The 14,514-nt window shown below is 43.5% G+C and overlaps 1 protein-coding gene across 4 annotated transcripts in view; it reads left to right on the top strand.

Moving 5' to 3' along the window:
- The window catches only part of PPIL2 (peptidylprolyl isomerase like 2), a 62,108-nt gene that overhangs the window by 17,978 nt on the left and 29,616 nt on the right, over positions 1–14,514 (top strand). For all 4 annotated transcript variants that reach the window (XR_015730267.1, XR_004594415.3, XR_004594416.3 and 1 more), the window contains exons 9-14: positions 500–575; positions 857–1,017; positions 2,914–2,989; positions 4,825–4,931; positions 11,600–11,689; positions 13,251–13,284. Coding sequence is in view for 1 of the 4 variants with exons in the window: in XM_034435788.3 (XP_034291679.2) it covers positions 500–575; positions 857–1,017; positions 2,914–2,989; positions 4,825–4,931; positions 11,600–11,689; positions 13,251–13,284 (544 nt within the window). In the remaining 3 variants the exon portion in view is untranslated. The remainder of the gene's footprint in view (positions 1–499; positions 576–856; positions 1,018–2,913; positions 2,990–4,824; positions 4,932–11,599; positions 11,690–13,250; positions 13,285–14,514) is intronic.

Here is a 14,514-nt window from a genome sequence, read left to right as displayed (position 1 = left end):
GGTGGGAAGGTAACTGCGTTCCGTGTGCCTTTGGCATTGAGTCATGCCGGCCACATGACCACGGAGACGTCTTCGGACAGCGCTGGCTCTTCAGCTTTAAAACGGAGATGAGCACCGCCCCCTAGAGTCGGGAACGACTAGCACAAATGTGTGAGGGGAACCTTTATCTTTACCTTATAAGCAGCCATCAGCGAGAAGTAAATTTCTTTTAGTAAAACGGAGGTGTAAAACTGGAGTTGATTTGGTCATATTATGTGCCCAGAAGCAAGTCCTGTGAACTTTCAGGAAGGTTTATGTGTCCAGTCTGTCTTCCAAGTCTTCCAAGTCCTCAAAAGCTTTCACAGCATCCCAAAGTTTGACTCTATTGTCCATTGAAAATAAAATACATGAAGAATCTTTTTTTAAGAGAGAGAGAGAGAGAGAGAGAGAGAGAGAGAGAGAGAGAGAGAGAGAGAGAGGGAAAGCTGGCTGATCTTCTGTTTTGATTTATTTCATTTAGGATCCCACCAACGTGGACAAATTTAACGTCTCCAGCTTTTTTCATGTGAAGAACAATTTGAAAGTCACCGACCCAGGTAAGGAGGACGAAAGAATAATGGAGGTAATCCTCGATTTACGACCACACTTGGGGCCCCAAACCTCCGTGGCTGGGGAATTCTGGGAGTTGAAGTCCCCGCCTCTTCCAGCTGCCACGTTTGAGTCACACGGCTTTAGGTGCTGATTAGCTTCAGTGCCCTCCAATATTTCACCGCTGCCCAGTTAACGTCTTTCGCAGAGCCCAAAAACCTGCCTGACCCTCCCCAGTTTTCCAAGTTTAGCAAAGCCAATCCTGTTACCTGTCACCAATCTTTTGCAGATGACGAAAAAGCCAGGTCAGACCCATCCTATTACCTGAAAAATGCCAACATCGAGACCAAAGAGACACTGTTGGAGTTATACAAAGAATTCAAAGGGGACGACATTCTGGCAGCTACCATGAAAGAGCCCGAGAAGAAGAAAACGGACAGGCTGAATGCAGTGAGTTGATAGGTTATTTTCAGTAGCGACTGGAGAGAATGGAAGTGGATCTAGAACTCTGCTTTTCCAACTTGACCACGGGAAGATGGGAGGACTTCAACTCCCAGAATTCTGGCCGGGGAATTTATTATTTATTTATTTATTTATTTATTTATTTATTTATTTATTTATTTATTTATATTTAGTTAGTTACCGTATTTTTCGGAGTATAAGACCCACCGGAGTATAAGACGCACCTTAGTTTTTGGGAAGGTAAATAAGAAAAAAGCTGATTGGCAGGTGGATTGGCCTCCTGGAATACCCCCCAATCAGCTGCTTCCAGAGGTGAATTTTAGGAACAGGTTCCTTGGTTGTGAGCTCTGTGCCTTGCTTTTATTTTTGCTTTTTTTCCTGCCTATGAAAGCCTCTGAAACAGAGCTTCAGAAAAAAAGCCTCTGAAGCTCTGTTTGGAGGCTTTTTTTCTGAAGCTCTGTTTGGAGGCTTCTTTTCTGAAGCTTCCTTTCTGATGCTTTTTTCAGCCTCTGAAACCTCCATTTGAGAAGCTGGGCAGGACTACATTCAGAGTATAAGACCCACCCAGTTTTTCGCCCTCTTTTTTGGGGAGGAAAGGTGCGTCTTATACTCCAAAAAATACGGTAGTTAGTTTGTCAAATACGTACGAGATAACAGATATAAGTATAAACATGGACATGAGCACAGGTAATGAATACAAATAAATGGGGACAGTGAGACAGGGATGGTGGGCACGCTGGTGCGCTTATGCACGCCCCCCTTTACGGACCTCTTAGGAATGGGGGTGAGGTCCACGGTAGACCAGTTTAAGGTTGAAGTTATGGGGGTTTGAGGATGTAACAACCGAGTCAGGTAGAGCATTCCAGGCATTGACCACTCTGTTGCTGAAGTCGTGTTTCCTACAATCGAGTTTAGAGCGGTTTACCTTGAGTTTGTATCTATTGTTTGCCCGTGTATTGTTGTGGTTGAAGCTGAAGAAGTCGTTGACACGAAGGACGTTGTAGCAGACAATTTTGTCTGTTTTGAGTCCGGACAGGCCCACCGTGGCTGCCATTTTTCACATAGAAAGCCTCTCCTGGCATCCTCTTTCCTTCTCTTTCAATGCAAGTAGTCCTCAGTTTACCACCACAATGGAGTTCAAAACCTATGTTGCCAAGTGAGAAATTTGTGAAGGGAGTTTTTGCTCCAGTTTACGACTTTCCTCGCCACATTGGTTAAGCCAGGGGTCTGCAACCTTACACACTCAAAGAACCATTTGGAGCCGTTTCCCACAGAAAAGAAAACACCGGGAGCCACAAAACCCTTCCCGTGCCTGACTATTTCTTAAGCGGCCACAAAACTAGCATATGGAGTTGAATTAAGTGTTCCGTTTTCTTCTGAAACTTTTCTTTTCTTGGATTTATCCATGGTTGGCCTACTGGGGGTTGAAAAGCTCAATAAATTGCGTGACGGCGGGTGTCGCACATTGGCAGTTGTGACACATATTTTGAGTGATAAGGAGCCACAGTAGAGGGGTGAAAGAGTCACATGCGGCTCCAGAGCCGCAGGTTGCTGATCCCTGGGTTAAGCGAACCACTTTAACCATTGTTAAATTACACAGTTGTTAAGCGAATCCGGCTTCCCCGTTGACTTTGCTTGTCGGAAGCTCACAAAAGGGGATCACATGACACCCCCCCACCCCTGGGACACTGCAACCGTCATAAGTACGAGTCAGTTGTCGAGCAGCCTAATGTAAATCACGTGATCATGGGAATGCTACACCGGTCCTAAGTCATTTTTTCCCCGTGATGTTGTAACTTTGAATGGTCACTAAACGAGCAGTTGTAAGTCAGGGACCACCTGTCCTGCAAATATTGATGTCCTCATCGGTTGCTTTTTTTACAGGCTCACTATTCCACTGGGAGAGTCAGCGCCTCGTTCACATCCACAGCCATGGCGCCTGAAACGACCCACGAAGCAGGTAAAATGGAGTTCCGGAGGCAACTTCTTTTCCGCTGATGAATTGTTCTCACTGTCAGGAAATTTCTCCTTAGTTCTAAGTTGCTTCTCTCCTTGTTTAGTTTCCACCCATCGCTGCTTCTGTAAAAAGGTTTTTTTTTTTAAACAAACAATGCATCATTAATCATTCAGTGTGTCATCTGAGTACATATTTTGTCTCCTCTACTTCCTCCTCCATCATCTTCTTACTATATTTCTATCACACCTTTATATTTTCATTTAATTTGTTGCAACATTCTTTCCAAATTTCTTAACGTTTATATTAATTCATTTTATGCCTCCCTTCTCCCCATTTTTCTTACCACATTTCTATCTTGCTTTTACGTCTTCATTCAATTCATTACGTTTTCCCCAAAATTTATAATTATATTAATTTTCATGTATATCTCTTCTCTAACCATTGATAGAATTGTCCCCATACCTTAAAATACTCCGATTCTTCTTTTTCTTTAATTTGCCAATGTTAATCTATTCATTTCTGCACATTCTAATATTTTCTTAATTACTTCTCCCTCTATTGGGATTTTCTCTGCTTTTCAATTTTGTGCAAATACAATCCTCGCTGCAGTTATAATGTATATAATCAAGTATATATTTTCTTTACTATATTTCTCTCTGGTAAGATACCCAATAGGAACAGTTCAGGTTTTAAGTCAATACATTGTTGTCTCATTTCCGCTTCTTGCCCTCAGGTGCTTTGGAGAATAGCTTGACTCCCTCTTCTTTGTGGCAGCCCTCAAGATATTAGAATGCTGCTATCATGCCTCCCCTACTCCTTCTTTTCATCAGACTAGACATACCCAATTCCAGCAACCGTTCTTTATATATTTTAGCCTCCAGTCCCCCAATCATCTTTGTTGCTCTTCTCTGCACTCTTTCTAGAAGTTTTCAACATCCTTTTTACATCACGGCGACCAAAACTGGATGCAGTATTCTAGATGTGGTCCTACCAAAGCATTATAAAGTGGTATTAGTACTTCATGTGTTTTTCATTGAATGCCTCTATTAATGCAATTTAGGATTGCTTTGGCTTTTTTGGCTTCCGCTCATATTTAATTGATTGTCCACTAAAACTCCAAGATCCCTCTAGTCCAACCCCCTCTTCAGTCAGAAAACTGTATACCATTCGAGACAAATGGCTGTCCAGTCTCTTCTTAAAAACCTCCAGTGTTGGAGCACCCAAAATATCTGGAGGCAAGTCGTTCCACTGATTAATTCTTCCCACTGTCAGGAAATTTCTCCTTAATTCCAGGTTGCTTCTCTCCTTGATTAGTTTCCACCCATTGCTTCTTGTTCTACCTTTAGGTGCTTTGGAGAAGAGCTTGACTCCCTCTTCTTTGTGGCAGCCCCTGAGATTTTTTTTTATTTTTATTTTTTTTTAATTTTTTTAATTTGATTTATATGCCGCCCTTCTCCGGAGACTCAGGGCGGCTTACAATGCGTTAAGCAATAGCCTTCATCCTTTTGTATATTTATACAAAGTCAGCTTATTGCCCCCACAATCCGGGTCCTCATTTCACCTACCTTTGAAAGGATGGAAGGCTGAGTCAACCTTGAGCCTGGTGAGATTCGAACCTGCAGTAATTGAAGACAGCTTGTCTTAATCACAATGCTTAGAGATATTGGAAGACTGCTATCATGTCACCCCAGTCCTTCTTTTCATTAAATGAGATATACCGATGCTAAGTGGCAAGGCCGTTAGTTCATTGCGGGGAGGGAAATGCTTTAGAAATAGGAAACGTAAGTAAAAACAAAAACAAAAAACATAACTTGAAACCATGTGGCCTCTGTTAACAGCTGCCATCGATGATGACGTGGTGCGGTACCGGTATGTCAAGAAGAAGGGTTACGTCCGGTTGCACACCAACAAAGGAGACCTCAACCTGGAGCTTCACTGTGACATGGTAAGGAGTTAGTCGGCTCGTTACTGTTGGTTGGCAACTCTTCAAATGGTCCTTCAGATGCTTCAAGGCGGATGGTCCAATAAATAGCAATAGCCCCTAGACTTCTATACCGCTTCACAGTACTTTACAGCCTTCTCTAAGCGGTATGCAGAATCAGCCTCTTGCCCTCAACAATCAGGGTCCTCATTTTACCCACCTCGGATGGATGGGAGACTGAGTCAATCTTGAGCCGGTCAGGTTCGAACTGCTGGCAGTGGGCAGTGAGTTAGCCTACAATACTGCATTCTAACCACTGGGATGGAGGGAGGGAGGGAAGGAATGAAGGAAGGCAGGAAGGAAGGAGAGGAAAGTAAGAGTTAGCTTGCAATACTGCATTCTAACCACTGTGCACCATGGATGGATAGATGGATGGATAGATGGAAAGAAGGAAGGAAGGAAGGAAGGAATAAATAGCAATAGCCCTTAGACTTATATACCGCTTCACAGTGCCTTTCCAGCCCTCTCTAAGCGGTTTACAGAGTCAGCCTCTTGCCCCCAACAATCTGGGTCCTCATTTTACCGACCTCAGAAGGATGGAAGGCTGAGTCAGTCTTGAGCCAGTCAGGATTGAACTGCTGGCAGTGGGCAGTGAGTTAGCCTGCAATACTGCATTTTAACCACTGGGAGGAAGGGAAAGAGGGAGGGAGGAAGGAAGGAAGGAGAGCAAATGAAGAGCAATAGCGCTTAGCGCTTATACCGCTTCACAGTGCTTTACAGCTCTATCTAAGCGGTTTACAAAATCAGCCTCTTGCCCCCAACAATCTGGGTCCTCATTTTACTGACCCCGGGAAGGATGGAAGGCTGAGTCAATCCTTGAGCTGGTCAGGATCAAACTGCTGGCAGCCAGCAGAGTCAGCCTGCCATAGTGCCTTCTAACCACTGCGCCACCACGGCTCATCGGTTAAAATCTTTCCAGATTTGATGAAACTTGGATTCCCCGCCTGTGATGTTTTTATTAGTCACGCTTAGCGACATAAATTTGGGGCTCGGTGGTGCTCGTAAGCCAAAGACTTAACCTGGAGTAAAAACAGAGCGGTGTTCTTAAAACAGCTGATGAACCCCTCTGCGATCAGCTGCCAAGAGCTTCCAAGCTCTTTGATTACCTGGATCCATCTCCCTGGGGGGAGGGGGGGAGGGGGGGGAGAAGAGGTTTGTCCCCAGGGTGTATTTTTAGATCCTCCGTGTGGAGGTGAGAAGCAGGGAGTCTGGGCGGCGCTGGCTTCGGAGGTGACGAATGGGCCAAGGCACCGACTTGTCGCAACTTGGCGTTGTGCTGGAGCCTTCAACACAGAGCGTTTCATTTTTCTCTCTGCCTGTTGAATAGCCCTGAGCCCTGCCTCCTTCCTTCCTCCCTCCCTCTTTTTCTGTGTCTCCTTCCTGCCCTCCTTCCTCCCTCCCTCCATCTCTTTCCCTTGTTTCCTTTTTATCCTCCTTCTCCCTTCCTTTTGTCCTTCCTTCTCTCTTCTTTCCCTTTGTTGTTATCTTTCCCTTCTCTCTTTATCTCCTTCCTTCCTTCTTTTCCTTTCTGTTTTCCCTCCTTCCTTCCTTTTTCTTCCATCCATCTTCTTACATTTTCAGGCTCCACTCACCCCCTTCCTTCCTCCCTCCCTCCCTCCCTTTATCTCTTTCCCTTCTTTCCTTCTTATCCTTCCTCTTTCCCTCTTTCCCTCCTTTCCTTTTGTCCTTCCTTCTCTCTTTACTTCTTTCCCTTTATTCTTATCTTTCCCTTCTCTCTTTATCTCCTTCCTTCCTTATTTTCCTTCCTTCCTTCCATCCATCTTCTTACGTCTTCAGGCTCCACTCACCCGCTTCCTTCCTTCCTTTCTCCTCTCCCTCCCTCCCTTTATCTCTTTCCCTTCTTTCCTTCTTATCCTTCCTCTTTCCCTCCTTTCCTTCCTTCTCTCTTTCCTTCTTTCCCTTTGTTCTTATCTTTCCCTTCTCTCTTTATCTCCTTCCTTCCTTCTTTTCCTTCCTGTTTTCCCTCCTTCCTTCCTTTTTCTTCCATCCATCTTCTTAGGTCTTCCACTCATCCTCTTCCTTCCTTCCTCCCTCCCTCCTTTTATCTCTTTCCCTTCTTTCCTTCTTATCCTTCCTCCTTCCCTCCTTCCCTTTTGTCCTTTCTTCTCTCTTTACTACTTTCCCTTTGTTCTTATCTTTCCCTTCTCTCTTTATCTCCTTCCTTCCTTCTTTTCCTTCTTTCCATCCATCCATCCATCCATCCATCCTGTGGAGGTCATGGGCATCAATCCTAATTAAAGCATCCCTGGCAGATGGCTGTCGAGAGCCTTACATTGCTGCAATCACACTCTCCTACCATGGCCCAGTGCCGCATGTATCTCTTCGATGGGAGGTGTTGAAGCCGTGTCATGTTTTATGCGACCTCCGTCAAAAAACCCTGGTGTAATGTACTCGTGAGGATTTCAGGAGCCAGTAGCTTTTAGGTATCACTGAAGGAGATCATTTTGGACCAAAGAAGGTAGCTGGGAAGAGATGACTCATGAGTGGAGGGAAGAAGACCATGTCATCCAATGATCCATCAAGAGATACCAGCCCTGGGCCTTCCTTCTGAGCCCAGCCATCCAGCTTCTCTCCTTTGGGGGCATTTTAATTATTTGTACTCTAATTAGAGTAGAGTAGAGTAGAGTAGAGTAGAGTAGAGTAGAGTAGAGTAGAGTAGAGTAGAGTAGAGTAGAGTAGAGTAGAGTAGAGTAGAATTGGAAATGGGAATGGAATGGAATGGAATGGAATGGAATAGAGAAAAGAGAAGAATTGAATTGAATTGAATTGAATTGAATTGAATTGAATTGAATTCTTTATTGGCCAAGTGTGATTGGACACATAAGGAATTTGTCTTGGTGCATATGCTCTCAGTGTACATAAGGCCAATAAAATACATTCATCGAGAATAAAAAGATACAACACTTAGTGATCGTCAAGGTTACTAATAAGCTATCAAATCGTACTAGGAAACAGGTAAAAACAATATAATTGAAAGGTACAAGCAACATGTTTATAGTCCTAAGTGGGAAGAGATAGATGCTAGGAAGGAAGAGAAGAATAATAGCAATACAGTCTCAGTAAATTATTTGACAGTGTTGTGGGAATTATTTGTTTAGCAGAGTGATGGCGTTCGGGGGAAAAACTGTCCTTGTGTCTAGTTGTTCTGGTGTGCAGTGCCCTATAGTGTCATTTTGAGGGTAGGAGTTGAAACAGCTTATGTCCAGGATGCGAGGGGTCTGTAGATATTTTCACAGCCCTCTTTTTGACTCCTGCAGTATACAGGTCCTCAGTGGAAGGCAGGTTGGTAGCCATTGTTTTTTCTGCAGTTCTAATGATCCTCTGAAGTCCGTGTCTGTCTTGTTGGGTTGCAGAGGCAAACCAGACAGTTTTGGAGGTGCCTGTCCATATTCGATCCTCCCCCGTATCTGTAAGGACAAGCAGCTCTCCGTCCGTCGACCACCTCTCCCAATGCCAAAGGAGCCTGGGACCGCATCGTCCTGAGCCTCTTGGACTCTACAGACATTCCAGGGGAGACATGGCGTCCCCATCACATGATCCCAGTTCCGACTCTTCCTCCTTCCCCGAACTGGGATCCGATGGGGCCACGACAGTCTTCCTGTTCAATCTCATCAACCGTCCCACTAGGTTAGACAGCAAAGGAAAAATGTCTCCTGGGACATATTTTTGGATCAAGGCTATAACTTTACTGAAGATTCCGTGTGGTTAGGTAAAGATTCCCCTCGCACATATGTACTAGTTGTTTCTGACTCTAGGGGGCGGTGCTCATCTCCGTTTCAAAGCCAAAGAGCCAGCGCTGTCCGAAGACGTCTCCGTGGTCATGTGGCCGGCATGACTCAACGCCAAAGGCGCATGGAACGCTGTTCCCTTCCCACCAAAGGGGGTCCTTATTTTTCTACTTGCATTTTTTACCTGCTTTCAAACTGCTAGGTTGGCAGAAACTGGGACAAGTCACGGGAGCTCACCCCATTACACGGCACTAGGGATTTGAACCGCCAAACTGCCGACCTTTCGATCGACAAGCTCAGTGGCTAAGAAGCTACCACGTCCGTTAACCATGTGGTTAAAGAAGTAGAAAAGCCAGTTCTAATGATTTTGCGCGCAAACAGGATAGGAAAAGTTTCCCTCCCTTCCCCCCAGCCCCGGATCTCCCATTGTCCACCAATCATTTACACTCTCTTTGTTTTGGGAACGATCTGTCTGCCTGTCGGACTTCCCCAGCTGGAAATGTTGGGTCTGTCTCAGGCTGCCACTTGGCAAACTTGCATTCCAAATTTGCCTCCCAAATATCCCTTACATTCCAGTTCTTTCCTTGCCACCCCCTTCCCATCCAAAAAAAGAAAGTGGTGTTATTAGCCATCACATCTCAAAAATAACACTTTTCCCAAAAAGGTTTCCACAATCCTGGCCACTCCTGTAATCTTGGAAAAACCAGAGTCATCCCTCGGTGAGATTGATGCTTTGTTCTTTTCGAATGCCGCCAACGTATTTGTCTTCCTTCCCAACGTCCTTTCGCTTCGACCAATAGCGAACGGGTCGAAGCCACGAGCCAAAATCAGATTTTGGGGTTGTTGTTTTATTCCCACCCGAGAGTTCAAAAAGCCGAAACATTCCAAAATCTGGAATCATTCTTTTTAAGTGGTTGAAATGGCAGGGGAAAAAAAATAGAAGGAAGGAATGGGTTTCTCTGTCCAAGGGAGTTTTCGGCTGTTTTTCTTTTTCTTCTTATCCTTCCTTTCAGGGAACGTTGCTAAGGCAACCCCGGCATGCTTGCCAGAATATTATGCGCCTTGCATTGGTGCACACCCAGTGGCCATGGGAACGAGCACCCTCTCTCTCCATGCGTGTGGAAAGAGAGAGAGAGAGAGCGAGAGAGAGAGCGTGCGTGTGTATAAATATAAATAAAATCAGAGGAAAATAATTTGCAGCCCACGGAGTGTTTGCAAAAAAGAAAGACGCCTCTTATCTCTTTTTCCATCGTTGTGGATGAATTCGTTATTGCTTGGCCGAGTGCAGAAATGGGGCTTAACATTAACAGGAAAATTCTTTTTTTTTTTTTTGCAAGTAGTTCTCCACTTACGAATGTTCGTTTAGTGACGGTTGAAAGTTAGAACGGCACCCACACCGTTATGAATAACGAGTCAGTCGCCAAGGGTCCAACATTTTGACCCGTGGAAAATGCGGCAACGGTTGTGAAAACTGGTTCATAAGTCATTTTTTTTCCCCTCCGGTGCGTCGCACCTTCGAACAGGCGCTAAAACTATTGCGAGTCAAGGACTACCGATAATCTCAGCCATGGCTATTTATTTATTTATTTATTTATTTTATGATTTATTGGTTACAATTTATTATAGGTAGTCCTCAAGTTACGACCGCCGTTGAGCCCAAAATTTGCGTCGCTAATTGAAAGGTTCGTTCAGTCAGTGCGTTTCGCCCCATTTTACAGCCTTCCTTGCCCCTGTTGCTAAGTGAACCGTTGTGTTTGTTAAGTTAGCTTAACATGGTTGTTGAGTGAACCTAGATTCCACATGGACTTCGCTTGTCGGAAGGTCGTAAAATCGGATCCCGCGAACCCAGGACGCTCCAGTCGTCATAAGTATGAACCAGTTGCCAGGTGTCTGAATTTTGGTCATGTGAGCCTGGGATTTGTTGCAACGGTCATAAGTGTGAAAAACGGTCCTATGTCCCTTTTTTTTTCAGCGACATTGTAACGTTGAATGGTCACTAAATGAACCGTTGTAAATCGGGGACTGCCTTTATCTGGCCGTGGGCCTTCTCTAGGCAGCTTAAGACAATAAACAGGAAGAAATGAACTGAACTAGATTGTGTTTAGGTTTATTTAGTTTAGGGATGTGGTGGCTCAGCGGCTAAGACGCTGAGCTTGTCGATCGAAAGGTCAGCAGTTCAGCTGTTCGAATCCCGAGTGCCGCGTAACGGGGTGAGCTCCCGTGACTTGTCCCAGCTTCTGCCAACCTAGCAGTTCGAAAGCAGGTAAAAAAATGCAAGTAGAAAAATAGGAACCACCTTTGGTGGGAAGGGAACAGCGTTCCGTGCGCCTTTGGCGTTGAGTCATGATGGCCACATGACCACGGAGACGTCTTCGGACAGCGCTGGCTCTTCGGCTCTGAAACGGAGATGAGCACCGCCCCCTAGAGTCAGGAACGACTAGCACATCTGTGCAAGGGGAACCTTTACCTTTTTAGACTGTGTTGTTTCTCTGTGCCATATAATATATGCGGGTATATGCCTAATTTTGTATTGATTTACTTATTTATTTTGTCATGTTAATGGTGCGTATATTGGAGGCGGTGACCCTTTGAGAGCTGTATGCCACGAAATTTCATTTTAACGTATGCCGATCAGTGTACATTCAGCGACAATAAAATTATCGTTCTAAGTGTGAACGAAACAGAGGTACAGAACAATAAAATCAGCAATGAGAAGAAGAAAACGGCGAGAACCTATCCGATACGATAAGAAAATACAGACAGAGAATAAGAGTATTTTTTCTGCGGTTCATTCCCCGAACAGCTTTCCTGGGTAAAAACAGACTTGATTCCATTCTAAGCAGCTTGTGTGTTTTTTTTTCTTTTCTTTTCTGTCTTTCTCAGACCCCTAAAACCTGTGAAAACTTCATTAAACTCTGCAGGAAGAACTACTATGACGGGACCATATTTCACCGATCGATTCGTAATTTCGTGGTGAGTATCGAACCGGGAGGGCAAAGGTAGATACAGATTAACAAAGAGTTGGAAGGGACTTTGTAGGTCATCTAGTCTAACCCCCCGCCCAAGCAGGAGACCTTACACCATTTCTGACCGATGGCAGTCCAGTCTTTTCTTGAAAGCCTCCAGTGATGAAGCTCCCACAACTTCTGAAGGCGACTTCTGTTCCATGGGTTGATTGTCAGAAAATTCCTCCTTATTTCCAGGTTGAATCTCTCCTTGTTCAGTTTCTATCCATTATTCCTTGTCTGGCCTTCGGGTGCCTTGGAAAATAGCTTGACCCCCTCCTCTCTGTGGCAGCCCCTCAAATATTGGAAGATGCTATCCTGTCTCCCCTGGTCCTTCTCTTCAGTAGACTAGTCATGCCCAGTTCCTGCAACCGTTCTTCGTATGTTTTATCCTCCAGTCCCCTCATCATCTTTCTTGCTCTTCTCTGCACTCTTATAAGTATTAGTTAGTTTACGACCTTTCTTGCCACAGTTGTTAAATGAATGAATAGTAGTTAATAAGTTAAGGATATTGTTGTTGCGTTACCAACCAGCAGAGTGTAGAGCACAGAGAAACGTTGCTGAGAGCAATGAATAAGAGATGTGCAAACTGGTTTATCAAAAGTTTACTTTATACTGAAAAAACAATCTCATAGTCTTTAAATCAATCCAAGTCCTTGCCAGTTAAATCAGTCCAGTGATACAAAAGCTCTTCTTACCACACAAACAGTAGTTGGTTAGAATAACAAACTCACTCTGGTTCACAAACCACGATGGTAGCAGATCCATCCAACGATGATAGCACAATGATAGCAACTCCACACACAATGGTAGCATATCATAAACTGAATACGTTACAGTACCTTTCTTAAATACATTTACAACCAGTGATTATCTAATTACAGCATGACTCAGCATTACAATGAATCAGCAGTAAAACTTTAAAGTCACACAATACATATTCATATTAAAGTCACAGATATATTGCCTGGACAACTTGTTAGGCTCAAACCATATCCTAACAAGGTCACCCAGTTGTTAAGTGAATCTGGCTTCCCTGATTCACTTTGTTTGTGAGAAGGTCGCAAGAGGGGATGACGTGACCCCGGGATACTGCGACCGTCATAAATACGAACCAGTGGCCAAGCCTCTGAATATTTGAGCCCATGAGCTTGGAGCTCCTGCAAAGGTCGAAAGTGTGAAAAACGGGTCGTAAGTCACTTCATTTAGCACCGTTGTAACTCTGAACGGTCACTAACTGAACTGTTGTAAGTCGAGGACTATCTGTGTTTCACTCTTTGGCAACCCCCCCCCCCCAAACTTCCCTGCTCAGCAGCTGAAACTCTGATTATTGTAATTTGCTCCTTTTGGGAGCTGGTTGCTTGATGGCGGCAGGGCCCCGGTTAAAGGAGAAGGGAATAAATTTTTTTTTGTTTGTTTTTCTTTTCTCCAGTGGGCTGATAAAAAGTAACGTCTTGAATGGTCTCAAATGATAAATTCATGGCTCTTCAGCTTCCCCCTGACACTGTCTTTATCTTTTGACTGTCTAGATTCAAGGTGGAGACCCAACCGGGACAGGAACAGGTAAAAGGAATCTCAGATTTTTCTTTCTTTCTTTCTTTCTTTCTTTCTTTCTTTCTTTCTTTCTTTCTTTCTTTCTTTCTTTCTTTCTTTCTTTCTTTCTTTCTTTCTTTCTTCCTTCCTTCCTTCCTTCCTTCCTTCCTTCCTTCCTTCCATTCTTTCTTTCTTCCTTCCTTTCTTTCTTTCTTTTTTCTTCTTTCTTTCTTTTTCTTTTTTTCTTCCTTCCTTCCTTCCTTCCTTCCTTCCTTCCTTTCTTTCTTTCTTTCTTTTCTTCCTTCCTTCCTTCCTTCCTTTCTTTCTTTCTTCCTTCCTTTCTTTCTTTTTTCTTCTTTCTTTCTTTCTTTCTTTCTTTTTCTTTTTTCTTCCTTCCTTCCTTCCTTCCTTCCTTCCTTTCTTTCTTTCTTTCTTTTTTTTCTTCCTTCCTTCCTTCCTTTCTTTCTTTCTCCTTCCTTCCTTCCTTTCTTCCTTCCTTTCTTTCTTTCTTTTTTCTTCTTTCTTTCTTTCTTTCTTTCTTTTTCTTTTTCTTCCTTCCTTCCTTCCTTTCTTTCTTCTTCCTTCCTTTCTTTCTTTCTTCCTCCTTCCTTCCTTCCTTCCTTCCTTTCTTTCTTCCTTCCTTTCTTTCTTTTTTCTTCTTTCTTTTTCTTTCTTTCTTTCTTTCTTTCTTTCTTTCTTTCTTTCTTTCTTTCTTTCATTCTTCCTTCCTTTCTTTCTTCCTCCTTCCTTCCTTCCTTTCTTTCTTTCTTTCTTTCTTCCTTCCTTTCTTTCTTTCTTTTTTCTTCTTTCTTTCTTTCTTTCTTTTTCTTTTTTTCTTCCTTCCTTCCTTCCTTCCTTCCTTCCTTCCTTTCTTTCTTTCTTTCTTTTTTTTCTTCCTTCCTTCCTTCCTTCCTTTCTTTCTTCTTCCTTCCTTCCTTCCTTCCTTTCTTTCTTCCTCCTTCCTTCCTTCCTTCCTTCCTTCCTTCCTTTCTTCCTTCCTTCCTTCCTTTCTTTTTTCTTCTTTCTCTTTCTTTCTTTCTTTTTTCTTCTTTCTCTTTCTTTCTTTCTTTCTTTCTTTCTTTCTTTCTTTCTTTCTTTCTTTCTTTCTTTCTTTCTTTCTTTCTTTCTTTCTTTCTTTCTTTCTGTTTCAATTGATTTTAGTTCTTTATAAACCCTCTAGGTCAGGAGTCCCCAACCTTTCGGACCTCAGGGACCACTAAATTCATAATTTTAAATCCCGCAGACCATTAATATGGTCTA

Source organism: Pantherophis guttatus, chromosome 17 (genome assembly GCF_059756535.1).
Source record: "Pantherophis guttatus breed Tessera chromosome 17, ASM5975653v1, whole genome shotgun sequence".
NCBI classification, from domain to species: domain Eukaryota; kingdom Metazoa; phylum Chordata; class Lepidosauria; order Squamata; family Colubridae; genus Pantherophis; species Pantherophis guttatus.
This window is presented reverse-complemented; position numbering and strand designations above follow the sequence as displayed.